Source organism: Chrysochloris asiatica, unplaced genomic scaffold (genome assembly GCF_000296735.1).
Source record: "Chrysochloris asiatica unplaced genomic scaffold, ChrAsi1.0 scaffold00012, whole genome shotgun sequence".
NCBI lineage: Eukaryota > Metazoa > Chordata > Mammalia > Afrosoricida > Chrysochloridae > Chrysochloris > Chrysochloris asiatica.
In genome coordinates this window covers 23416622-23428925 of record NW_006408530.1, presented here as the reverse complement: position 1 = coordinate 23428925, position 12304 = coordinate 23416622, and the positions used below count along the sequence as shown (strand labels likewise).

At 37.5% G+C, this 12304-nt stretch overlaps 1 protein-coding gene across 1 annotated transcript in view; it reads right to left on the bottom strand.

Moving 5' to 3' along the window:
* Positions 1-12304, bottom strand: part of LRP1B (low density lipoprotein receptor-related protein 1B) — a 2342762-nt gene that overhangs the window by 1260980 nt on the left and 1069478 nt on the right. Inside the window, exons 9-10 of the mRNA XM_006834597.1 lie at positions 10282-10453; positions 7777-7920 (exon numbers count right to left, since the gene is read on the bottom strand). Of these exons, the coding sequence (XP_006834660.1) occupies positions 7777-7920; positions 10282-10453 (316 nt within the window). The remainder of the gene's footprint in view (positions 1-7776; positions 7921-10281; positions 10454-12304) is intronic.

Here is a 12304-nt window from a genome sequence, read left to right as displayed (position 1 = left end):
ATTTTCAATAACCTCATATGGATGTGAAAGCTGGACAGTGAATAAGGAAGATCATAGAAGAATTGATGCCTTTGAATTATGGTGTTGGAGGAGAATACTAAAAGTGCCATGGACTGCCAAACAAACCAATAGATCTGTTTTGGAAGAAGTGCAGCCAGATTGCTCCTTAGAGGCCAAGATGGTCAAACTTTGTCTCTCATACTTTGGACATATAGTCAGGAGGGAACAATCACTAGAGAAGGATGTCATGCTTGGTAAGTTGGAGGGTCAGAGAAAAGAGGAAGACCCCCAATGAGATGGATTGGCCAGGTGGCAGCATCGATGGACTCAAGTGTGGCAACAGTAGTGTGGTTGGCACAGGATCAGATATTGTTTCATTCTATGTATAGGGTTGCTATGTGTCAGTGCCGACTCAATGGCACCTTACAACAACAACAACAATGAATTAAAAACTCCATGGCACACTACCACCACCACCACCACAAGTAAAAGTATAAAGAATATTTCAGATACATATGTGAAACAGACCCATCCCCCTCACATCTCAGAGACATCTTTCATCTGGATTTCTGTGTTTATTACATATACCTGTAAAATAGGAAAGAGCTCTGGTAGCATAGTGGTTATGAATTGGGCTGTGAACCACAAGGTCAGCAATTCGAAACTACCAGTTGTTCCATGGGAGAAAGATGGGGCTTTCTGCTCCTGTAAAGATTTACAGCCTCGGAAACCCTGTACAGGGTCACTATGAGTTGTTTCTGACTCCACAGCACATAACCACCAACCACCACTTGAAGAGGAATGGTGTTGCATTCATTGCCAAAAAGAACATATACAGATCAGTCATGAGGTACAACACTGACTATGATAGGATAATATCCATGCACCTACAGGGAAGGCCAGTTAATACTACTATCATTCAAATTTATGCATGAACAACTAAAGCCTGTGAGGATGACATAGAAGAATTCTACCAACTTCTTCAATCTGAAACTTGATTAAACGTGCAATCAAGATGTATTGATCATTATTGGTGATTGGAATGCAAATGTTGGGAGTAAAGAGGAAGGATCTTTGGAAAATATTCCCCTGGTGATAGAAATGATGCTGGAGATCATATGATAGAATTCTGGAAAAATCAATGATTTGTTCATTTCAAATACCTTCTTTAGACAGCATAACAGATGACTATACACATGGACCTCATCAGATGGAATAAATAAAAATCAAATTGACTACATCTGTGGAAAGAGATGATGGAAAAGATCAATATCATCAGTGAAAACAAGACCAGGGGCAGAGTGTGGAACAGACCATCAATTACTAGTATGTAAATTCAAACTGAAGCTGAAGAAAATGAAAACAAGTCCACAAGAGCCAAAATATGACCTTGAATATATACTACCTGGCTTTAGAGATCATCTGAAGAACAGATTTGATACATTAAACACTAAAGACCGAAGACCAGAAGGGTTGTGGGATGATATCAAGAACATCATACAGAAAGAAAGCAAAAAAAGTCATTAAGAAGACTAGAAAGAAGGAAAATATCAAAATGGATGTCAGAAGAGACACTGAAACTTGCTCCCCAGCATAGAGATGCTAAAGCAAGTGGAAGAAATGAGGAGGTACAAGAGCTGAATAGAAAACATCAAAGGTCAACTCATGGAGATAAAGTCAAATATTACAACAAAATGTGCAAAGATCTGGAATCAGAAAACCAAAAAGGAAGAAACACTCAGCATTTCTCAAACTGGGGGAACTGAGGAAAAAATTTCAAGCCTCGACTTTGGTTATTGAAGGATTCTCTGGACAAATTATTGAATGATGCAGAAAGTATCAAAAGAAGATGGAAGAAATACAGTCAGTGTACCAAAAGGAAATGGTTGATGTTCAATTATTTCAGGAGGTAGCATATGATCAAGAGCTAATGATACTGAAGGAAAAAGTCCAAGGTGCATTGAAGGAAATGGCAAAGAACAAGGCTCCAGGAATTGAAGGAGCAAAAATCGAAATCTTTCAAGAAAGTGAAGTGGCACAGGAGGCACTCACTCATCTATGCCAAGAAACTTGGAAAATAACTATTTAACCGACTGATTGGAAGAGATCCATATTTGTGCCCATTCCAAAAGGAGGTGACCCAATGGAATGCAGAAATCATCAGGCAATCTCTTTGATATCCCATGTGAGTAAAGTTTACTAAAGGTAATACAGATACATTGACAAATAGCTTCCAGAGGTTCAAACCAGATTCAGAAGAGGCCAGTGAATGAGGGATATCATTGCTGATGTCCGATGGATCTTGGTTGAAAGCAGAGCATTTGACTATGCAAAGGCTTTCAATTGTGTGAATAATAACAAGCTATGGAGAACATTGTGAAGTATGAGTAGTCTGGAACACTTCATTGTGCTCATGAAGAATTTGTACATGGACCAAGAGGCAATTGTTCAAACAGAACATGGGAACACTGAATGTTTTACAATTAAAAAGTGTGCAACAAGGCTGTATTCTTTCACCATACTTATTCAACCTGTATGCTGAGCAAATAATCTAATAAACTGGCTTATATGAAGAAAAACGTGGCTTCAGGATTGGAGGAAGACTCATTAACAACCTGCGATATGCAGATGATACAACCTTGTTTGCCGAAAATGAAGAGTTCTCTTTGGAGGCCAGGATGGCCAAACTTCGTCTCTCATACTTGGGACATATTGTCAGGAGGGACCGGTTGCTGGAGAAGAATATCATTTTTGGTAAACTGGAGGCTCAGAGATAAAGAGGAAGACCCCCAGCAAACTGGATTGGCAAAACTGGCAGCATCAATTGGCTCAAGTGTGGAAACAATTGTGAGATTGGCCCAGGATCAAGCGATGTTTCATTCTGTTGTACATAGGGTCGCTGTGAGTGGATACCAACTCGATGGCAGCTAACAAAAACAACTTACCTGCTGTTGAATATTTAGATTCCTCCTGAGTTTTTGTTAATATAAATACATTTGTAGTTCATTTCCTCAATCAGATTAGGATTATTTATCAAATAACACTATCAGTTTTATGACCTTTGTATGTATTACCAAATAATCTCTTCAAAGTGATATCAGTTTCTTAATCCATCAGCAATACTCGTTTTCCATACCCAATCTTTTTGTTTTGTTTTGTTTTATTGCTAATTATGTGATAGTTTACATGGGAGAACATTAGTTTTACATTCATCCTATCATATATCGTTTCACTGCCACGGTTACAATCCCTCCATGCATCATCAAGAAACCAAAGGGTATATCCTATAAACCTGACCCCCAGTCATCAGCACACAGCCCCTCTCCCTCTCTGAGTTCACCATAACCAATCTTGACATTTCTTTTTATTTTTAACTGATGTTTCATTAGCAATTTGTAAGCATTATGCTTCATTAATTAAATATGCCTCTGTGTGTATATGTGTCTTTTAAATAAGAAAACTATTTCCTCATTGTTTACTTTTAAGTGATTAAGTCACAGTAGATTGTCATTCAATACTTACTCCAAAGGTTCTACTAGTATCATTTCCTTTACTCTACACAATGGAAGCTCTGGTAGCGTAGTGGTTACGAATCGGGCTGCGAACCTTAAGGTCAGCGGTTCGAAACTACCAGCCACTCCGCGGGAGAAAGATGAGGGTTTCTACTCCCGTAAGGATTTACACCCTTGGAAACCCTGAACAGGGTCGCTATGGGTCGGAACCGACTCGACGGCACTAACAACAACAACAACAACAACACAATGGAAAACCCAAAAACTACATTCTGCTGATACGTTGTTTGGGTTCTGGTTTTGATTTAAGAATCTAGAATCACACTCAAGTTTACAATGTGGACATGAATGATAGAGTTGTGTGTTTTTTGTTGTTGTTTTCTGTTTTTGCTTCTGCCACATATCTAATGTAGCTCTGGTGTGGCCTATAGGATAAGCATTGGACTGCTAATCATAAGATTGGCGATTCAAACCCTTCAGCCTCTTCTTGATAATTCTATACAAGGCTGCTATGAGCTAAAACTGACTCATTGGCACTTAACAAAACCAACAGCAACAACAACATACCTACTGGAAAATTGATATTATTCAACAGTTTTCTTCATAAATCCACATTTATGATCATGAAGAGCCAAGGAACAGGGTGCTTTGGTTTTTTTTTTTTTTTCTTTCCTCAGCAGGGACTATCAGATGTGACATGTTTCTGGATCTGTTTTGGTATAAACTTCCAGAACCCTCCATCTCTGATAACAGGGCATGTATTTGAAGTTGTGGCTTCCTGATGAACCAGATTCTAGCTGTAACAGAGGCTCCTGCTTTCTTGCCAGGATGATTAATGTTGGTTTTTCAACACACTCCCAAGATCCAATCTAGAAGCTGCTATTGCAGGGTTTCCAGTGATTGTATAAGTACCTATCAAACTCAGTCAAATTCCAGCTGATGAAAATAGCTGCAATTTTTTTTTTTTTTCCATTTGCTATGGATGATTTTGACTCATCATTACAGTAGGGTGTTGATATCTTATGTAACTCTATAAATGCATGGATATATATGTGAATGTGACTGTACTTTTTCATGATCTGCCTTCACTTTTGACAGGCAAAGTAGTTTAAAAATATCAAACACACAAACACACAACTTTTCCTCTCTAGAGGTTTATTACTGGGTAAGCTGAATTATCTAGAATGTCTCAGGAACATGAGAAATTATATGTTTATATTCCCCGGACTTAGTACAAAATAAAAAATGTAAATAAAATACTAAAATGTATATACTTTATCACAATGATATCCCTTGGGTTCTTCATTAAAAGTATTTACACTATTAATTTTCAGCAGTTTGGATTAATTCTAACAAATGCATTGGTCTAATTTCATAGTCCTCAGTACATACATGACAGTAAAGTGAATAGATGACAGGAGAGTAATCAGAAAGGAAGCACCAATGGGAATAAACATATATCAGTATCACAACAGTAGAGACAAATGGACTCTGGGAAAAGCACACATCAAAAAACTAAAAAATTATGGTAACTGGGGGATATTTAATATAAAGATTAACAGTCTTCATATGAATACCATTCTAACAGGGCTTTTGTACTACATATGATTATGAAGACTATAGGATATAGGCTAATTTTATGGACTATTCTAAACTTACAAGAGTCGTTTTTATGTATGTAACTTATACAGGGTCACTATGGGTCAGAACCAACTCGACGGCACTTAACAACAACAACCATTAATTTATTTAAATGAAGAACAGTTAGATTACTCTAGCATATTTAAAAATAAAATGAAGATTGTATCGTTAAGTGTCATCAACTCAGGTTTGGGTGCCATTTACTTGAGTGAGCCAGCTCACGCAACCAGGGTTAGAAGGAGACGCCCAGCTTTAGAAATGGAAAACAGACACAGGTTAAGGTTTAAGAGGGACAGCAGCAAGACTCATGATCTCTAGGATCAAGTGCCCTGAGATAAAGCATGTCTCAGTATTTGTTAGCCTTGGCATGCCTCAAAACCTCCCAGGAAAGTATACATCAAAATCTAAAGAGTGATCTTTGGGGGCCAGGAAATGCTCAGGTGAATTTCCTGTAAGCAAAATTATTATATGGAGAGCACAGTGCTGAGCTCAAGCAATCACCTCTGGTCACTGTTCCACATCAGTGTGCTGATATGTCACATATGACATGAGTCACTAGTGGTGTGCCACTTCCTCATGCCATTGTCCAGATGTGACTCCTTTCCTTATGGCTCTCTTTTAGGTGGTGTCCAACAAGGTACAACACACAGCAACTCTGTACAGGGTTTCTGAAAATAGTTGGTGGGTTTGAAATGCTGATTTTGTGGCTTCCAATCCAGTATTGATCCTACAGCATCACACCAGAATTATATATTTTTTTCAGTGAATTTACTAAAGGGATTGGTATTTAATTACCATAGTTTCAGTTACCTGACAAATTAAATTAATATATAAATTTCACTACTCAAAAGGAATCATTACTATATGTGGATTTCTCTTGAGTTTAACCACACATCTACTGTCTGTTGTTGGGCTTAACAACACACTTGTTGTAGGAAGCAGTGTGGTATAGTGAATTATTTAATAACTCTTCTAACCATGGTTTGTAACTCTCACCAGAAAATATGTTTTTCCTGTTTGGTCTGGTTAAGAGAAGATAGGAGAAAATACTGAATAGGCTGACATGATTTAGCTATGGATACTAACAGAGTTCATTGTAATTGCAAAAACCTGAAACCTTCTCATGGATATAAAAAGAGCCATTTCAGAAGGTGAAATGGGAATATCACTACCATCAATGAAGAAAAGCCAGGAGTAGACTGCATCCTCTGTACCCCAAAATCCGTCTACAAAAAACCTCCTTGAGGGACAAAAAGCTGTGACACCCCAGAAGAAGCAGATGAAGAGTAGTAACAGAACCAAGAACAGAGCACAAGACAGAGCAGTAAATGTCCAAGCCCACAAAGCAAGGAAAGCTGAAAGACTTTGGAAAGTAAGCTTGCTTTTAGAGTGGGGTGATTTCCAGGCACATAAGTTGGTAGTTAGGTTTGCTGACCCACAGAGCTACAACCAAGTGTCTTTAGGCTGAGGATTATGGTAGAGTGGTGAGTTCTGTGGTCATTTATCAGCAGTTCATTAGAACAACTATGTCTTGAGCATTTCTGATCCTGAATTGTAACCCATTAATTTCCCTACTAAACCCCATAACTGCAAGTATGGTGTCTGAGTTCTGTGTGACCATTATAATGGATTCTCAAACCCAGTTAAGTTGAGAGGGCTGTGGGGAGAATGGCATGTATTCATATCTTGGTTTGGATAAGAGAAAATCTGGTCCAACAATGATCCTAGCTCATTAATCTATAAATAAATTCTTATTGGATCAACTATCAACACTCATGGAAGCAGCAGTCAAGAAATCAAACAATGCATTGCATTAGGCAAATCTGTTGCACAAGAACTTTTAAAGTGGTTGAAGAGCAAAGATGTCAGCTTGAGGACTTAGGTGCGCCTGACCCAAACCATGGTGTTTTCAATAAACTCATATGCATGCGAAAGCTGGACAGTGAATAAGAAAGACCATAGAAGAATTGATGCTTTTGAGTTGTGGTGTTGGAGGATACTATTGAAAGTGCCATGGGCTGCCAAAAGAACCAATAGATCCATTTTGGAAGAAGTGCAGCCAGAGTGGTCCTTGGAGGCCAAGATGGCCAAACTTCGTCTCTCATACTTTGGACATATTGTCAGGAGGAACCAGTCAGTGGAGAAGGATATCATGTTTGGTAAGGTGGAGGGTCAGAGAAAAAGAGGAAGACACCCAACGAAATGGATTGGCCAAGAGGCAGCATCGATGGACTCAAGCGTGGCAACAGTAGTGAGGTTGGCCCAGGATTGGGCAGTGTTTTGTTCTGCTCTGCATAAGGTCGCTATGAGTAGGTACTGACTTGATGACACCTAACAACAACAACAACAAACTGCAGGATGTAAAAGAAAGAATCTTGCTAGAAATCATCCCTAAAGTACATTTATCGAAGGTCCGTAAGTTTAGTGGTACTACAAATTGATTGATTAGGTTTTCCCTTTCACCTTATCACAAAAGGAAACTAAAAATGTTTGGTGTTTATTTGCTAGCAAAATTCACCTGATGAAATCTCATGCTATTACTGATGTTGATGTTGCTAATTAATACCTAATCCTGGCTCTGAAGCAGTAGCTGTTGGCAAAATGTTTGATTTTAAGAACATACTTTTGCATGATCTGCCATCACTTCCCAAGTTGAAGCCAGTCCTGCAGCGACAGGTCCGTGTTTTGTAACTGCTGCTGAGCAGACAGATGTGTGAACATCCCCCTGGCATTCCATATGGATCCACTTCACATGCATGACTTCTGACTACAACAAATAAAAAACAGCACTGCTTGAAATTTTCTGAAGACACGATAATTATATGCATCAGTATGTTGAAACTTGTACATGCAGTAAGACGAATCCTGGCAAAATTTTATATACCCAACTATTTAGTACCATAGTCAAATAGACCAAAATATGAACCTATAGGAGAGACAGAGATTCACCAATTTTCTCCTAAGGCTAGATTTCAAAATAATTTCTGAAAACAAAATACTTCATATTAATTTAACCTGTCCAAATTTTAGAAAAAATAAAGTCATATAACCTTTTGGTACATACTTCTTGTGCTATTTTTTTAAAAAACAGTACATTTCTTATAAGCATAAAAGGTACTATGAAAATATACCAGTTTAGGTAGTTATGTAGTTAAGCAGAAAAATATTATGATTTGAAATATAACCCACCATCATCTGGGAAACTAAACTGGTAGAAATGTGATTCAGTGAATAGTTTTACTCTGTTAAGAAGTGACTTCTAGTTGTTCCAACTCATAGCATCTCTGTGTAGGGTTTCTGAGGAGTGGATGGTGAGTTTAAACCACCAACCTTCTGGTACGCAGTACATTGCTTATCCTACAGTGCCACACCAGGACCCCATAGATAGATATTGGCTGTGTGCCATCAAATTGATTCCACCTCACAGGGACCCTATATAAGGTATCTCAGGCTGCAAATCTTTATGAGTGCAGAAGAAAACCTCATCTTTTTCCAGTGGAGTGGCTAGCAGATTCGAACTGCTGACCATGTGATTAGCAGCCCAGCTGTAATCCATTAATCCAACATCGATATAGATATATCTATATCTATCTATATATATAGATAGATATAGATATATATATGTTGTTGTTAACTGCTGTTAAGTTGGTTCTGACCCACAGTGACCCTGTATAGGGTTTCCAAAGAGCTGCTGGTGAGCTCGAACTGCTAACCTTATATATATGGTTGTTGGTGGCTATGCACCACGGAGTCAGTTCCAATTCATAGAGACCCTGCACAGTGTTTCCAAGGCTATAAATCTTTAGGGGAGCAGAAAGTGTCCCATGGAACAGTTGGTAGTTTCGAATTGCTGACCCTGAGGTTACCAGCCCAATTTGTAACCACTACACTACCAGAGCTCCTTTTATAGAGAGAGAAAGAGAGAGAGAGAGAGTTCTGACGTGACACTGTAGGATTAGCACTGAACTACTAACCTCAAAATTGGTGGTTCAAATCCACCAGTTGCTCCTTGGAAACCCTAAACTGGACAGGGTCACTATGAGTTTGAACTGACTCAATGTAACTTAATAACATCAAGAACATATTATAATAATTGTTTTGATTAGACCTATTTAAAATTTCTCACAGACTAAATTAATTTTAATTGAAGGCACACATAGATAGACTCCTGGTGTGGCACTGTAGAATCAACACTGGGCTACAAACCACAAGGTTGGCAGTTCAAACCCGCCAGCTTCCCCTAAGAAACCCTATGCAGGGTCACTATGAGTCAGAACCAACTCAACTACACTTAACAACAACAGGATGGTGGAAACTTAAAATGGTATTAATTACATGTTGTACTTTTCTAACAATGAGTACTTATTGTATTGCAGACCCAGCAGCACTATAAACTGTTGTGAAGTATAACAGAATTGTGCTTTTCAGAGATAATTAAAAACATTGCAACTTTCTCATTAAAAATTATTTTAATGGAAATATGTTAAAAAACAATCATAATGTTGAGTTCAATGACAGCTATAAATACTGGGCTGATACTGCAGATAGCCATCTATTTTTAAATATGTCTCCCAAAACAACACCAAATATATATATATATATATATGTATGTTGTTGTTGTTGTTAAGTGCCGTCGAGTCGGTTCCGACCCATAGCGACCCTGTACAGGGTTTCCGAGGGTGTAAATCTTTACGGGAGTAGAAAGCCTCATCTTTCTCCCGCGGAGCGGCTGGTAGTTTCGAACCGCTGACCTTAAGGTTCGCAGCCCGATTCGTAACCACTATGCTTGCAGAGCTCCATATATATAGCTCCATATATATATATATATCTTAGTACCTGGGTTATATATATATATATATCTTAGTACCTGGGTTATCTATATATATATCTTAGTACCTGGGTTCCTGTCTGCATATATCTTGATGGATAACTCTTTCCCAAACCTAAATCTAGTCATCTTTGAATTCTAACACTGTAGGAATGATTCAATAGGAACTGAACACTTTGTCATTTAGATCTGTGAGAGTAGAAGTGGTCTATTTTATCAGGCAGATCTGTACACTTTTGCTATCAAAACAGATAATTTATGAATCTCCCACTTTAAGTTCATACAAAAACACACACTTACCTGTTGGTTGAGTTCTCTTTTGGTAGATTCGGATTCCTCGAGCATTTTCCATTGTAATGAATGAATGGATATCAGTTCCATTAAATCGGTTTATCCTTATGATATTGTAGTTATCAGAATTTGTTGCATACAAATAGTTTTCAAACACAGTTATACCAAAAAGATGTCTGACCTATAAAGAAGGGAAAAATAAGTATGATTTTTTAATTGTGCTCCCTTCAAATAGAAGAAAAATGACTGTTAACTATATAATAAGAGTATGAAAAACATAATTTCTTTGGGAAAATTTGATATTTCACAAATTATAAGTTTTTCTCTATAGGTGAAATCACTGTACATTATTGGATAAACAGTATATGAGAAACCATTTCATTAAGAAAACATAATGAGAAGTTACTTTTTCAGAAGCTAGTAAGATCCAACTTTTAAATCATATTAAAAACACACTTATGGCTTATTATTTATAATTTGAGATGTCTTTATGAACAACTTGTTCATGTAGTCATAAGTATCTAGAAGATACTATATAACTCTGCCTTCAAGAAATTACCTTTGAAATTTTGTTTTATAAGGTACAAATCCCATCTTTACCACAAGTTACATTTAAACTATTTGTCACAGAATAAAGAATAGTATTTACTAAAATTGCATATTTGTGATATTGTAAATAAAATGTCAGTATTTTACTTAGAAGTTGCATTCTTTCTAAAGTTTATAGATGCTGGAAAGTGGAATTGTTTTTCTTCAGATGGTGATGCTTTATTATTATCCATGACAATGAATCTAACAATCTCTTTTCCCTGACAAAGGTGCTTTGTGGAGTAGAGTGAAAATCTTAAAGTCAAGCAGAACTTCCAGTAGAGCAGAAGGAAGAATGAGTGTACAGATTTTCTGGTTCAAAGGCACTGCCTTTTGGCATTTTACTTCATTTTAAATGGTTATGGTCCAGGGTATGTGGAGCTGTCAGTTGATTTGCTGTAGATATTTTGATGAAAAAGTACTCTTTGTCATTACTTTGTTCATTTTTGTGTCTGTGTATTATGTGTGTGTGTGTATATAAATATATATATATACACATATTGTTGTTGTTAAGTGCTGTTGAGTCGATTCTGATCCATAGCAACCCTGTATAGAGTTTCCAAGGAGCAGCTGGTAAGCTTGAACCACTGATCTTGCAGTTCAAATGGCTTTGCAGTCTGGTGCATTAACCCACAGCACCACACCAGGACTCCATATATACATATATATAAGCAGAGAAAGAGAGAAAGTCTTGGTGTAGCATTGTAGGGTAAACACTAGACTGCTAGCCACAAGGTCAACAGTTCAAACTCAGCACCCATTCCTCTGAAACCCTATACAGGATCACTGTGAGTTAGAACCAACTTGATGGCACTTAACAACATATATGTATTTAAGAGAACTTGAGAAGGTATGCATGGCTTCACTGTACACTTATATGTATGACAATATTAAAATACCTTAGATCTTAATGAGAAAATTCTGTCAATTTGTAATCTAACCAGAAACATTTGATCTGCTATGTCCTTGCCACACATGCTATTAGCTTTATTTCTCATCCTTTTACATGAGAAGTTACTAAAAAGGACTAGCTTTCACAGGATGTTTTTGGTTCATGTCCCTTTTGTTTGCATTGTCTATGGTGGCAATGAATGATAAAAATTAACGAGGAGAGTTATTTCATGCTAAAAATTTTCACTCCTTTATCTATTTGTCATACTCTGGTTGACTTGCGTGCTGCTGTGATGCTGAAAGATTTCCCACTGTCATATCAAATACCAGCAGGGTCACATATGGTGGCGAGATTTCAATAGAGCTTCTAGACTAAGACAGACTAGGAAGAAGGACCTGGCAATCTACTGCTAAGAATATTTACCAGTGAAACTGTTGACCATTTTTGTTGTACATAGAATAGCTATGAGTCAGAACTGACTCAAGGGAACCTAACAACAAAACCCAAATTATAATTTACTATACAAATATTGGAGTCCTGGTGTGGCACTGT